Here is a 13,979-nt window from a genome sequence, read left to right as displayed (position 1 = left end):
CGGTAGTCCACGGCTGTAGCTACCTCTGTGTCGGCACTCGGCAGTCCATCCATAATTGTATACCACCTACCCGTGGTTTTTTTTTTCTTTCTTCTTTATACATACTACATCTCATTACCATCCAGTCTATATTAGCAGCAGACACAGTACAGTACGGTAGTCCACGGCTGTAGCTACCTCTGTGTCGGCACTCGGCAGTCCATCCATAATTGTATACCACCTACCCGTGTTTTTTTTTTCTTTCTTCTTTATACATACTACATCTCATTATCATCCAGTCTATATTAGCAGCAGACACAGTACAGTACGGTAGTCCACGGCTGTAGCTACCTCTGTGTCGGCACTCGGCAGTCCATCCATAATTGTATACCACCTACCCGTGGTTTTTTTTTTCTTTCTTCTTTATACATACTACATCTCATTATCAACCAGTCTATATTAGCAGCAGACACAGTACAGTACGGTAGTCCACGGCTGTAGCTACCTCTGTGTCGGCACTCGGCAGTCCATCCATAATTGTATACCACCTACCCGTGTTTTTCTTTTTCTTTCTTCTTTATACATACTACATCTCATTATCATCCAGTCTATATTAGCAGCAGACACAGTACAGTACGGTAGTCCACGGCTGTAGCTACCTCTGTGTCGGCACTCGGCAGTCCATCCATAATTGTATACCACCTACCCGTGTTTTTTTTTTCTTTCTTCTTATACATACTACATCTCATTATCATCCAGTCTATATTAGCAGCAGACACAGTACAGTACGGTAGTCCACGGCTGTAGCTATCTCTGTGTCGGCACTCGGCAGTCCATCCATAATTGTATACCACCTACCCGTGGTTTTTTTTTTCTTACTTCTTTATACATACTACATCTCATTATCAACCAGTCTATATTAGCAGCCGACACAGTACAGTACGGTAGTCCACGGCTGTGTCGGCACTACAGTACGGTAGCTACCTCTGTGTCGGCACTCGGCAGTCCATCCATAAGTATACTAGTATCCATCCATCTCCATTGTTTACCTGAGGTGCCTTTTAGTTGTGCCTATTAAAATATGGAGAACAAAAATGTGTAGGTTCCAAAATTAGGGAAAGATCAAGATCCACTTCCACCTCGTGCTGAAGCTGCTGCCACTAGTCATGGCCGAGACGATGAAATGCCAGCAACGTCGTCTGCCAAGGCCGATGCCCAATGTCATAGTACAGAGCATGTCAAATCCAAAACACCAAATATCAGTAAAAAAAGGACTCCAAAACCTAAAATAAAATTGTCAGAGGAGAAGCGTAAACTTGCCAATATGCCATTTACCACACGGAGTGGCAAGGAACGGCTGAGGCCCTGGCCTATGTTCATGGCTAGTGGTTCAGCTTCACATGAGGATGGAAGCACTCAGCCTCTCGCTAGAAAACTGAAAAGACTCAAGCTGGCAAAAGCACCGCAAAGAACTGTGCGTTCTTCGAAATCCCAAATCCACAAGGAGAGTCCAATTGTGTCGGTTGCGATGCCTGACCTTCCCAACACTGGACGTGAAGAGCATGCGCCTTCCACCATTTGCACGCCCCCTGCAAGTGCTGGAAGGAGCACCCGCAGTCCAGTTCCTGATAGTCAGATTGAAGATGTCAGTGTTGAAGTACACCAGGATGAGGAGGATATGGGTGTTGCTGGCGCTGGGGAGGAAATTGACCAGGAGGATTCTGATGGTGAGGTGGTTTGTTTAAGTCAGGCACCCGGGGAGACACCTGTTGTCCGTGGGAGGAATATGGCCGTTGACATGCCTGGTGAAAATACCAAAAAAATCAGCTCTTCAGTGTGGAGGTATTTCAACAGAAAAGCGGACAACAGGTGTCAAGCCGTGTGTTGCCTTTGTCAAGCTGTAATAAGTAGGGGTAAGGACGTTAACCACCTCGGAACATCCTCCCTTATACGTCACCTGCAGCGCATTCATAATAAGTCAGTGACAAGTTCAAAAACTTTGGGCGACAGCGGAAGCAGTCCACTGACCAGTAAATCCCTTCCTCTTGTAACCAAGCTCACGCAAACCACCCCACCAACTCCCTCAGTGTCAATTTCCTCCTTCCCCAGGAATGCCAATAGTCCTGCAGGCCATGTCACTGGCAATTCTGACGAGTCCTCTCCTGTCTGGGATTCCTCCGATGCATCCTTGCGTGTAACGCCTACTGCTGCTGGCGCTGCTGTTGTTGCTGCTGGGAGTCGATGGTCATCCCAGAGGGGAAGTCGTAAGCCCACTTGTACTACTTCCAGTAAGCAATTGACTGTCCAACAGTCCTTTGCGAGGAAGATGAAATATCACAGCAGTCATCCTGCTGCAAAGCGGATAACTGAGGCCTTGACAACTATGTTGGTGTTAGACGTGCGTCCGGTATCCGCCGTTAGTTCACAGGGAACTAGACAATTTATTGAGGCAGTGTGCCCCCGTTACCAAATACCATCTAGGTTCCACTTCTCTAGGCAGGCGATACCGAGAATGTACACGGACGTCAGAAAAAGACTCACCAGTGTCCTAAAAAATGCAGTTGTACCCAATGTCCACTTAACCACGGACATGTGGACAAGTGGAGCAGGGCAGGGTCAGGACTATATGACTGTGACAGCCCACTGGGTAGATGTATGGACTCCCGCCGCAAGAACAGCAGCGGCGGCACCAGTAGCAGCATCTCGCAAACGCCAACTCTTTCCTAGGCAGGCTACGCTTTGTATCACCGCTTTCCAGAATACGCACACAGCTGAAAACCTCTTACGGCAACTGAGGAAGATCATCGCGGAATGGCTTACCCCAATTGGACTCTCCTATGGATTTGTGGCATTGGACAACGCCAGCAATATTGTGTGTGCATTAAATATGGGCAAATTCCAGCACGTCCCATGTTTTGCACATACCTTGAATTTGGTGGTGCAGAATTTTTTAAAAAACGACAGGGGCGTGCAAGAGATGCTGTCGGTGGCCAGAAGAATTGCGGAACACTTTCGGCGTACAGGCACCATGTACAGAAGACTGGAGCACCACCAAAAACTACTGAACCTGCCCTGCCATCATCTGAAGCAAGAAGTGGTAATGAGGTGGAATTCAACCCTCTATATGCTTCAGAGGTTGGAGGAGCAGCAAAAGGCCATTCAAGCCTATACAATTGAGCACGATATAGGAGGTGGAATGCACCTGTCTCAAGTGCAGTGGAGAATGATTTCAACGTTGTGCAAGGTTCTGATGCCCTTTGAACTTGCCACACGTGAAGTCAGTTCAGACACTGCCAGCCTGAGTCAGGTCATTCCCCTCATCAGGCTTTTGCAGAAGAAGCTGGAGACATTGAAGGAGGAACTAACACGGAGCGATTCCGCTAGGCATGTGGGACTTGTGGATGGAGCCCTTAATTCGCTTAACAAGGATTCACGGGTGGTCAATCTGTTGAAATCAGAGCACTACATTTTGGCCACCGTGCTCGATCCTAGATTTAAAGCCTACCTTGGATCTCTCTTTCCGGCAGACACAAGTCTGCTGGGGTTGAAAGACCTGCTGGTGAGAAAATTGTCAAGTCAAGCGGAACGCGACCTGTCAACATCTCCTCCTTCACATTCTCCCGCAACTGGGGGTGCGAGGAAAAGGCTCAGAATTCCGAGCCCACCCGCTGGCGGTAATGCAGGGCAGTCTGGAGCGACTGCTGATGCTGACATCTGGTCCGGACTGAAGGACCTGACAACGATTACGGACATGTCGTCTACTGTCACTGCATATGATTCTCTCACCATTGAAAGAATGGTGGAGGATTATATGAGTGACCGCATCCAAGTAGGCACGTCACACAGTCCGTACTTATACTGGCAGGAAAAAGAGGCAATTTGGAGGCCCTTGCACAAACTGGCTTTATTCTACCTAAGTTGCCCTCCCACAAGTGTGTACTCCGAAAGAGTGTTTAGTGCCGCCGCTCACCTTGTCAGCAATCGGCGTACGAGGTTACATCCAGAAAATGTGGAGAAGATGATGTTCATTAAAATGAATTATAATCAATTCCTCCGTGGAGACATTGACCAGCAGCAATTGCCTCCACAAAGTACACAGGGAGCTGAGATGGTGGATTCCAGTGGGGACGAATTGATAATCTGTGAGGAGGGGGATGTACACGGTGATATATCGGAGGATGATGATGAGGTGGACATCTTGCCTCTGTAGAGCCAGTTTGTGCAAGGAGAGATTAATTGCTTCTTTTTTGGTGGGGGTCCAAACCAACCCGTCATTTCAGTCACAGTCGTGTGGCAGACCCTGTCACTGAAATGATGGGTTGGTTAAAGTGTGCATGTCCTGTTTATACAACATAAGGGTGGGTGGGAGGGCCCAAGGACAATTCCATCTTGCACCTCTTTTTTCTTTAATTTTTCTTTGCGTCATGTGCTGTTTGGGGAGGGTTTTTTGGAAGGGACATCCTGCGTGACACTGCAGTGCCACTCCTAGATGGGCCCGGTGTTTGTGTCGGCCACTAGGGTCGCTTATCTTACTCACACAGCTACCTCATTGCGCCTCTTTTTTTCTTTGCGTCATGTGCTGTTTGGGGAGGGTTTTTTGGAAGGGACATCCTGCGTGACACTGCAGTGACACTCCTAGATGGGCCCGGTGTTTGTGTCGGCCACTAGGGTCGCTTATCTTACTCACACAGCTACCTCATTGCGCCTCTTTTTTTCTTTGCGTCATGTGCTGTTTGGGGAGGGTTTTTTGGAAGGGACATCCTGCGTGACACTGCAGTGACACTCCTAGATGGGCCCGGTGTTTGTGTCGGCCACTAGGGTCGCTTATCTTACTCACACAGCTACCTCATTGCGCCTCTTTTTTTCTTTGCGTCATGTGCTGTTTGGGGAGGGTTTTTTGGAAGGGACATCCTGCGTGACACTGCAGTGCCACTCCTAGATGGGCCCGGTGTTTGTGTCGGCCACTAGGGTCGCTTATCTTACTCACACAGCTACCTCATTGCGCCTCTTTTTTTCTTTGCGTCATGTGCTGTTTGGGGAGGGTTTTTTGGAAGGGACATCCTGCGTGACACTGCAGTGACACTCCTAGATGGGCCCGGTGTTTGTGTCGGCCACTAGGGTCGCTTATCTTACTCACACAGCTACCTCATTGCGCCTCTTTTTTTCTTTGCGTCATGTGCTGTTTGGGGAGGGTTTTTTGGAAGGGACATCCTGCGTGACACTGCAGTGACACTCCTAGATGGGCCCGGTGTTTGTGTCGGCCACTAGGGTCGCTTAGCTTAGTCATCCAGCGACCTAGGTGCAAATTTTAGGACTAAAAATAATATTGTGAGGTGTGAGGTATTCAGAATAGACTGAAAATGAGTGTAAATTATGGTTTTTGAGGTTAATAATACTTTGGGATCAAAATGACCCCCAAATTCTATGATTTAAGCTGTTTTTTAGTGTTTTTTGAAAAAAACACCCAAATCCAAAACACACCCGAATCCGACAAAAAAAATTCGGTGAGGTTTTGCCAAAACGCGGTCGAACCCAAAACACGGCCGCGGAACCGAACCCAAAACCAAAACACAAAACCCGAAAAATTTCCGGCGCTCATCTCTACATTAAATCCCCACACTACGGCAGGCAAGAGTCCCCATTTCACACATTACGGCAGGTGTCCCCATTTTACACATTGAGAGAGAGAGAGAGAGAGAATACTTAGAGGCGATTACCGCTCTTCGGCTCGCCTCACCAGTCACTCCTCGCGCCGGCCTTTCCCTCTTCCTAACTTGGAACCCCCTCTGTACTCCGCTCGGGGGGGGGGAGTTTAGCGGAGTGACGTGTTTGCGTCGTGACATAACGACGCAACCGTGTCATTCCGTGAAACTCAGCCCCCCGAGCGGGTTACTCGGGGAGAAATAGGAGGGGGAAGTAGGGAGCCACAGTTAGTGCCGCGGCGGGCGCCCAGTGCGGTTGCACTGCTCGCCTGCCCCAAGAAACGGCCCTGTTTCACGCCCCTTTTTGCTAGCCAGCGAAGCCATTCCCCTGCACCACCTTCGACGCGCCTCTTTGAGTGGCTGCAAACACAGAAAGCGTGTGTATTTCTGCACATTCGTCGTACAGCGGACTTGGCACTTGTGCATTTGACTAAATCCCGCTGCTTGCGATGTGAAGAATCACTGCGATCAACTCGGAATGACCCCCAAGGTTTTGCCCAACTGCTAACAAATTTGCTGCTGCGATCAACTCTATATCAGGCCCATAGTCAAGCAATCTGAGTCTGTGTACACAACATACAGTAGATGCGACACACCTGCAATATTTCCATAACAAATCTCTTAAGAGGCAGGATCTCCATGTGCCTGAACAGCCACCTACAAGTTACCTACTAGGAACAGGCAATACATTTTATCATATGTCTGAATCATTATTACAACTCTGCGGGTTATTCAGAGTTGGTTGCAGATTTTGCTATTTTAGGAAAATCTGTGACCACTAAAATCACACACTGGGGTACACTCAGCATAGGGCAGGGTTGCCCAGCATGTGTGGCACTGCCCCGCAATACTTTCGCAATTCAATTGCGATCGCATCACAAAAACCTTGAATAGAGATTGACCCCTGCCTATGCAGCATGGAAATCGCAGCCATGTTTCCAATCACAGGAAACGCAGGTGACATCATCGGCCAGCCCCAAAATTAGCCATGACATGCATTTCCTGGTGCACTCCCCCCAACGCTGCATCGTCCGCCCCCGGACGCCTGCTGCCTGTCACTCATGCATAAAGATTTATCGCACACGCGCACTGCAGACGCTGTGCGAATGCAGTGGCTGTGTCCATCTCTGAATACGGCCCTCTGTGTGCACTTAAACACATGCACAGTAGAAAAACAAACTGCATCCGACATGGGCAGTGAGTGTGAATCAGACCCATAATAAGGACAATCATTATGTATTGCATAAAGAGATAGATAACGCTGATAATTCTCATGGGGGAAATACTATTTTATTACTACATTGTGGGGAAGTTAATGTTAATTAATGGGTGTGGTATGTAAGGTCGACAGTAAGTAGGTTGGCAGTGCTTGGGTCGACCACTACTGGTCGACAGGGATGGTAGGTCGACAGGGTCTTTAGGTCGACATGTGACAATGACCGGGAACCCCAATTAGTGCACCGTGTCCCCTCGCATAGCTCGCTTTGCTCAGCACAGGTTACCGTTCACAATTGTAGTCCACGTGGATCGTAAAGTATGAAAAAGTAATTTTTTTAAAAAAACCTCCTGTCGTCCTTTTGACCTGTCGACCTAGAACATGTTGACCTACTTACTGTCGACCAATAGTGGTCGACCAAAACATTGTCGACCTACTTACTGTCGACCTAAAGACCGGATCCCGATGTCAGATAAGCTAAAAAGGCATTTGCATATGTAGTTTTGAGTATCTTCTTAAATAAATTGCTGTTCTGTGTTATAACACTTAAAGATGCCAAAACATGGCTATTGGTTGAGAATGTATTCCTCCAAGTCCTTAACCATTATCATGTCATATGTGAAATGGACAAGACTTGCATTTTTGCATTATGTGCCTAAAATATAATCAGTGATCACAAGGTTAGGATTGTCTTTATATTTATCACTATTATTAAAACTATTTTATTCTGAAAAGAAAACTAAAAAATGACATCAACATGCAATAAAAGGGGACCATTTAGTAGAGGCCAGGACCAAAATATTGCCCCATGTCATTTGCAAGTTGTCTAAGTTCTTGGAAATCCTCCTGACTTGGAATAGCTGCTTCATCTACAAGATCGTCAAACTGCAGACTCTCATCCTCCATATTATCACCTATGTCCACACTGAGCATGTTCAATGCATTTCTTGCCTGCCTCTCGCTCTCTACGGCTGTCTACAAAGGCTAACTCTTCATCCTGGGAAGGCCATGGAACGAGATCCGTATCATAGTATATAAACCCATCGTCTCTATGGACCAGTGGTGGGAAAAGGGAATCTCCTCTGTAATTTGTGAAATCGATTACTTCATCTGGGCTCTCGCAGGTGGAAATAAGGTTTCTACAGGAATAATAAAGAGCACATTAATATTGACAATGCTGAATCTTATTGACAAAAACCAACTATCTCAATCTTTCTGCAGTATATACTTTAAATCTCTGTTTTTATTGAAGTCAAGCTGAAATCTCAGTATGTACCTTGATAGAAAAATATGCATTTTGATAGAAATTATTAATTAACATTTACTTATACGGAATACATATGATATACCGGCTGTCGGGATGCTGGTTGTCAGTTTCTCGACAACGGCATCGCAGCAGCGAGCGCAGTGAGTTCCCTTATGGGCTTGCTGCGCGCCCCACGCTTCAGGCCTGGTGGCAAGCTTTGCTTGCAACAGGTTATATTCCCACTCGGGTGGTGGACCCACCACCCAAGTGGGCATACAGAGCTGCGGTCGGGATACCGACCACCAGTATTTAGCTGCCTGTCAGGATTCCAGTGTCGGGATCCTGAATGCCGGGATCCCGACAGGTGGTATATTAACCGCGTACAACTTATACTGTATAGTGGTAGCATATTCTGTTGCGCTTTATAACCTGAAATGAAATGTCCATAAACCAAGGCTAGTACAAAACAAGTTGCATTTTAAATGATAGCTAGTGAGAGTTTTCAATTATCAGCGATGGGCGTTCCGATCTTTTCTCCAACACATAGCAAACTGTATGCATTTCAGATTTTTCTTTGCACTCACAGAGGAGAGCAAAGAAAATAGGAATTTAATACCTACCGGTAATTCCTTTTCTCGTAGTCCGTAGTGGATACTGGGAAATGTATTTACCATGGGTATAGATTGGGTCCACTGGACCCTGGCACTTTAAGAAAGCATTAGTGTGTGCTGGCTCCTCCCCTCTATTTCCCTCCTGCAGACTCAGTCTAGGAAAACTGTTCCCAAGGAGATGGAAATACTTTGAGAGAAAGATATAACACAAAATAGCGGTGAGGCAATGAACCAACACACAACAATAAGAAAGAAAGCAAAGCTAATCAGAATAGAGGTAAGCAACACTAACTTCAAGAATGATAGCAACGCCAACCAAACATGGAACAGGGAAAGCAACAGCAGACCCAACCATGAACACTTACAACCAGGTAAGCAAACAAAGCACTGAGGCGGGCACCCAGTATCCACTACGGACTACGAGAAAAGGAATCATCGGTAGGTATTAAGGGGGTCATTCCGTGTTGATCGCTCGCTAGCAGTTTTTAGCAGCCGTGCAAACGCATTGTCGCCGCCCACTGGGGAGTGTATTTTTGCTTTGCAGAAGTGCGAACGCCTGTGCAGCAGAGCGCCTGCAAAAACATTTTGTGCAAAACAAGACCAGCGTTGATTCTAAAGTTGGAGGGTTGGCTTTTGATGTCACACACCCACCCAGCGTTCACCAAGCCACGCCTGAGTTTTCCCTGGCACGCCTGCGTTTTTCCAAACACTCCCTGAAAACGGTCAGTTGACACCCAGAAACACCCCTTTCCTGTCAATCTTCTTGTGGCCACCAGTGCGAATGAAAACGTTGCTAGAATCTGTGCAAAACCACAAAGGACTTTGTACCCGTACGTCGCAAGTGCGCATTGCGGTGCATACGCATGCGCACAAATGCCGATTTGTAGTCTGATCGCTGCGCTGCGAACAACGGCAGCTAGCGATCAACTCGGAATGACCCCCTAAATTCCTATTTTCTCTAACATCCTAGTGGATACTGGGAAATGTAGTTACCATGGGGACGTCCCAAAGCTCCCAGAACGGGTGGGAGAGTGCTGAGACCTCTGAAAAACCGCCTGACCAAACTGAAGGTCATCTTTGGCCAAGTTGCCGAACCTGTAGAACTTTACGAACGTGTTCGAACCAGACCAAGTAGCTGCCCAGCACATCTGTAAGGCCGAGACACCCGGGGCAGCCACCCAGGAAGAACCCACTGACCTTGTGGAGTGGGCCTGAATAGAACTCGGCAGCGGCAGAGCTGCTGAAGTATAGGCTTGTTGAATAGTCAATCTGGGCCAACGAGCAATGGACTGCTTGGAAGCAGGACATCCAATTTTAGTAGCATCATAAAAAACAAAAAGCGAGTTTGACTTCCTGTGACGAGCAGTCCTTATTACGTAAAATTTCAAAGCCCTCTCAACATCCAGGGACTTTGGGGCAATGGAAGTGTCTGATAACACTGGTACCACAATAGGTTGATTTACGTGAAATGCTGACACCACTTTCGGCAAAAACTGTGGGCGAGTCCTGTGCTCCGCCCTATGCTCATGAAATATCAAGTACAGGCTCTTATAGGATAAGGCCACCAATTCCGACACCCGCCTTGCAGAGGCTGAGGCCAGCAACATGACAGTCTCCCACGTCAGATATTTCAAGTCTACCATATGCAAGGGTTCAAACCAGACTGGAGAAAGGTCAAGACCACACTGAGGTCCCACGGAGTCATGGGAGGGTGGTTGAATGTGAAGAACACCCTTTAAGAAAGTCTGTATTTCTGGTAGTACCGCTAGTTGGTTCTGGAAGAAGATAGAGAGCCAAATCTGAACTTTGATGGAGCCTAATCATAGGCCCTTATCCACTCCTGCTTGCAGGAAAAGTAGACAATGGCCCCGACGAAAATTCCACAGGGGAATATTTTCTACCCTCGCACCAAGAAACATATTTCTTCCAAACACGGTGGTAATGCTTGGATGTGACCACCTTACGGGCCTGGACCTTAGTTAAAATAACCTTGGATGGGAGACCCTTTTTAGTTAAAATCTCCCTCTCAATTTCCAAGCCGTCAAACGTAGCTGATGTAAGTCTGGATAGACAAACAGTCCTTGTTGAAGAAGGTCCTTGAGAAGCGGCAGAGGCCAGGGTTCCTCCAGATACAAGGTCCAGAGGTCCATATACCAGGCTCGTCATGGCCAATCTGGGGCAATTAGAATTGCCTGAACCCATTCCTTTTTGAGTCTTTTTAGAACTCTTGGAATGAGAAGAATTGGAGGAAACAAGTACACGAACAGGTAAGTCCACTGTGTCGTCGGAGCGTTCACCGGGATCGCTTGCGGATCCCTCATTCTGGAACAGTAACGACTCAGCTTCGTGTTGAGATGAGAAGCCATCAGGTCTATTTTTGGACAATCCCACCGGTGAATCAGTTATTGAAATACTTGAGGGTGAAGGACCCATTCCCCCAGATGCAGGTCGTGCCTGCTTAGGAAGTCCGCCTCCCAGTTGTCCACGCACGGAATGAATATGGCTGAGATGGGTGGTATTCATGTGACCGGCGGTCGAGAGACCGACATTCATATGACCTCCTCCAGCATCCCAACCCCTCACTATCCCGATGGTTGGCATGCCGATCAACAGGGACTATTTCCACTCGTGGGTGTCCACGACACCCACAGAGTGGGAAAAGAACCCGTGGCGATCGTAGGTCACCACTGCGCCCGCTTGCTGCACTCGCCCCTCCCCACCGGGATCCCGGCGTCGGTATGCTGCCAAGATCCCCGCGTCGGTAAGCTGACCGGCGGTCTCCTACTACACCAGTCTGAGATGGCCCTTGCATTGACTTCCACCCAGGGGAGTATCCTTGACACCTCTCACATTGCGGCCCTGCTTCTTCTTCCTCCTTGTCTGTTGATGTACGCCACTGCCGTGGCGTTGTCTGACTGCACCTGCATGGCCTGATTCCGAAGGAGGTATGAGGCCTGCAGGAGAGCGTTGCAAATTGCCCTGATTTCCAGGATGTTGATTGGAAGTGCAGATTCCTGACTTGACCACTTCCCCTGGAACTGGGTCCCTTGGGTCACATCACCCCAACCCCCGGAGGCTGGCATCCATTGTTAGCAGAGTCCAAGTATGGGTATTGAAACTCTGACCCTCCACTAGATGGGAGACTTGTAGCCACCACAACAGGGTGATCCTTGCTTTCGGCGACAGATTTAAACTCTGGTGCATGTGCAGGGGAGATCCTGACCACTTGTCCAACAGATCCAGTTGGAACGGCCGTGCATGGAACATGCCGTACTGAATTGCCTTGTAGGAGGCTACCATCTTGCCCAGCAAGCGAATGCAAAGATGAATTGAGATCTTGTGTAGTTTTAGCACCAATCGGACCATAGACGGAATAGTCAAGGCCTTGTCCATTGGAAGGTACACCTTCTGAGACACCGTATCCAGGATCATCCCCAGGTCCTGAATTCTCTGAGACGGTACCAGGTGTGAATTCTAGAAATTTAGGATCCATCCATGATCCGTAAGCAGACGAGTATTCAAGTCGATGCTGTGCAGAAGCTGTTCCCTGGACACCGCCTTCAGCAGGAGATCGTCCAAGTACAGGACTATGTTGACACCCATCCAGTGTAATAGCAGCATCATCTGTGCCTTAACTTTCGTGAATACCCTTGGAGCCGTGGAGAGACCAAAGGGTAAGGCCAGAAACTGGAAATGTTGGTCCAGTACAGCGGAGGAACGCTTGATGAGGGGGCCAGATTGGGATATGCAGGTATGCATCCTTGATATCCAGGGATACTACAAACTCCCCCTCCTCCAGACCTGATATCACTGCTCTTAGTGATTCCATCTTGAATTTGAACACCCGAAGATAAGGGTTCAGGGATTTGAGGTTCAGGATTGGCCGAACAGAGATGTCTGGATTCGGGACTACAAAGAGACTTGAGTAAAATCCCTTTGTGTGTAACTGAGGAGGTATTAGAACAATAACTCCCATTGAAAGCAGTTTTTGAATGGCTTCTTGCAAGGTAACACTTGCTACAGGTGAAGCTTGTAAGTCTGACTTGAGAATCTGAGAGGAGGTAGTTCCTGAAATTCCAGCCGGTATCCTTGGGATACGAGATCCCTCACCCAAGGATCCTGGCAGGACTCTGCCCATATGTGGGCGAAGTGTTGAAGGTGAGCACCTACCTGAGAGTTGCCTTGCTGCTGGGGCCAACCGTCACTCGGAGGGCTTCGTGGAAAAGGATCCGGAGACCTGGTCCAAAGTTCCAGCAGCTGCTGGTTTACGGGACTTAGCGTGAGTTCCTCTAGCAGCATTGGAGGTATTTCTGGCTTTGCCTCTGAATCTGACCACACAAAAGAACTGCAGAGAGGGCCCAGGAAAGGAACGTCTAGCAGGAGGCACAGCAGACTGCAGATATGAAGAGATAGCCACTTGTTCAGTTCTTCCCCAAACTAGGCATCACCTGTAAAAGGAAGGTTCTCCACACCATTCTTGGAATCAGCATCCGCTGACCATTGTCACAGCCACAGGGCTCTATGAGCCGATACCGCCATAGCAGTGGTATGGCGGTTAATGATACTTAGTTCCTTAACAGCCTCACTCATGAAGTTTGCAGCATCTTGGATATGCTGCAGTAATGTGACTATCTCATCCTGAGGTAGTGTATACAACCCCTTTATAATATTATCAGACCCTTTTACCATGGCTCTAGGAATCCAGCCGCAAACTATGGTAGGGCGTTGGGCTATGCCCACCGCAGTATAAAATGACTTGAGTGTATAAATCGACTTGAGTGTGGTCTCAATTTTGCGATCAGCTGGGTCTTTGAGAGAGATAGCCCCAGGTACAGGTAGTACAATTTTACGTGACAGCCTGGACACAGACAAATCCACTGTAGGTGGGTTTTCCCAGACTTTCCTATCCTCGTTAGGAAAGGGAAAGGAATGTAGTACCCGTTTAGGAGTAATACATTTTTTGTCAGGATTTATCCACGCTTCCTTTGAAAGGGAATTTAATTCCTTAGAAAAAGGGAAGGTTGCAGAGGTCTTTGGTTTCATGTTAAAAAACAATTCCTCTGCTGATTCTGCTTCCTTACCTCCCTAATAGCATAAATCAGAGCCTCAACTCCCGGGGACAGGGAATTATCCTCGTCCACCTCTAATTCTCCCTCATCTAACTTTGGTAATTCAGAATCAGAGTCAGAATGCAATATCTGTGGGAGAGTGCGTTTACGAGAGAC

General features: G+C 47.9%; 1 protein-coding gene across 1 annotated transcript in view; it reads right to left on the bottom strand.

Moving 5' to 3' along the window:
* Positions 1 to 6,622: 6,622 nt before the first annotated feature.
* LOC134965111 (uncharacterized) overlaps positions 6,623 to 13,979 on the bottom strand; it is a 44,804-nt gene continuing 37,447 nt past the window's right edge. Inside the window, exon 5 of the mRNA XM_063941653.1 lies at positions 6,623 to 8,036. Within this exon, the coding sequence (XP_063797723.1) occupies positions 7,808 to 8,036 (229 nt within the window). The 3' untranslated portion in view covers positions 6,623 to 7,807. The remainder of the gene's footprint in view (positions 8,037 to 13,979) is intronic.

This window comes from Pseudophryne corroboree, chromosome 10, assembly GCF_028390025.1.
Source record: "Pseudophryne corroboree isolate aPseCor3 chromosome 10, aPseCor3.hap2, whole genome shotgun sequence".
In the NCBI taxonomy this organism is placed as follows: domain Eukaryota; kingdom Metazoa; phylum Chordata; class Amphibia; order Anura; family Myobatrachidae; genus Pseudophryne; species Pseudophryne corroboree.
This window is presented reverse-complemented; position numbering and strand designations above follow the sequence as displayed.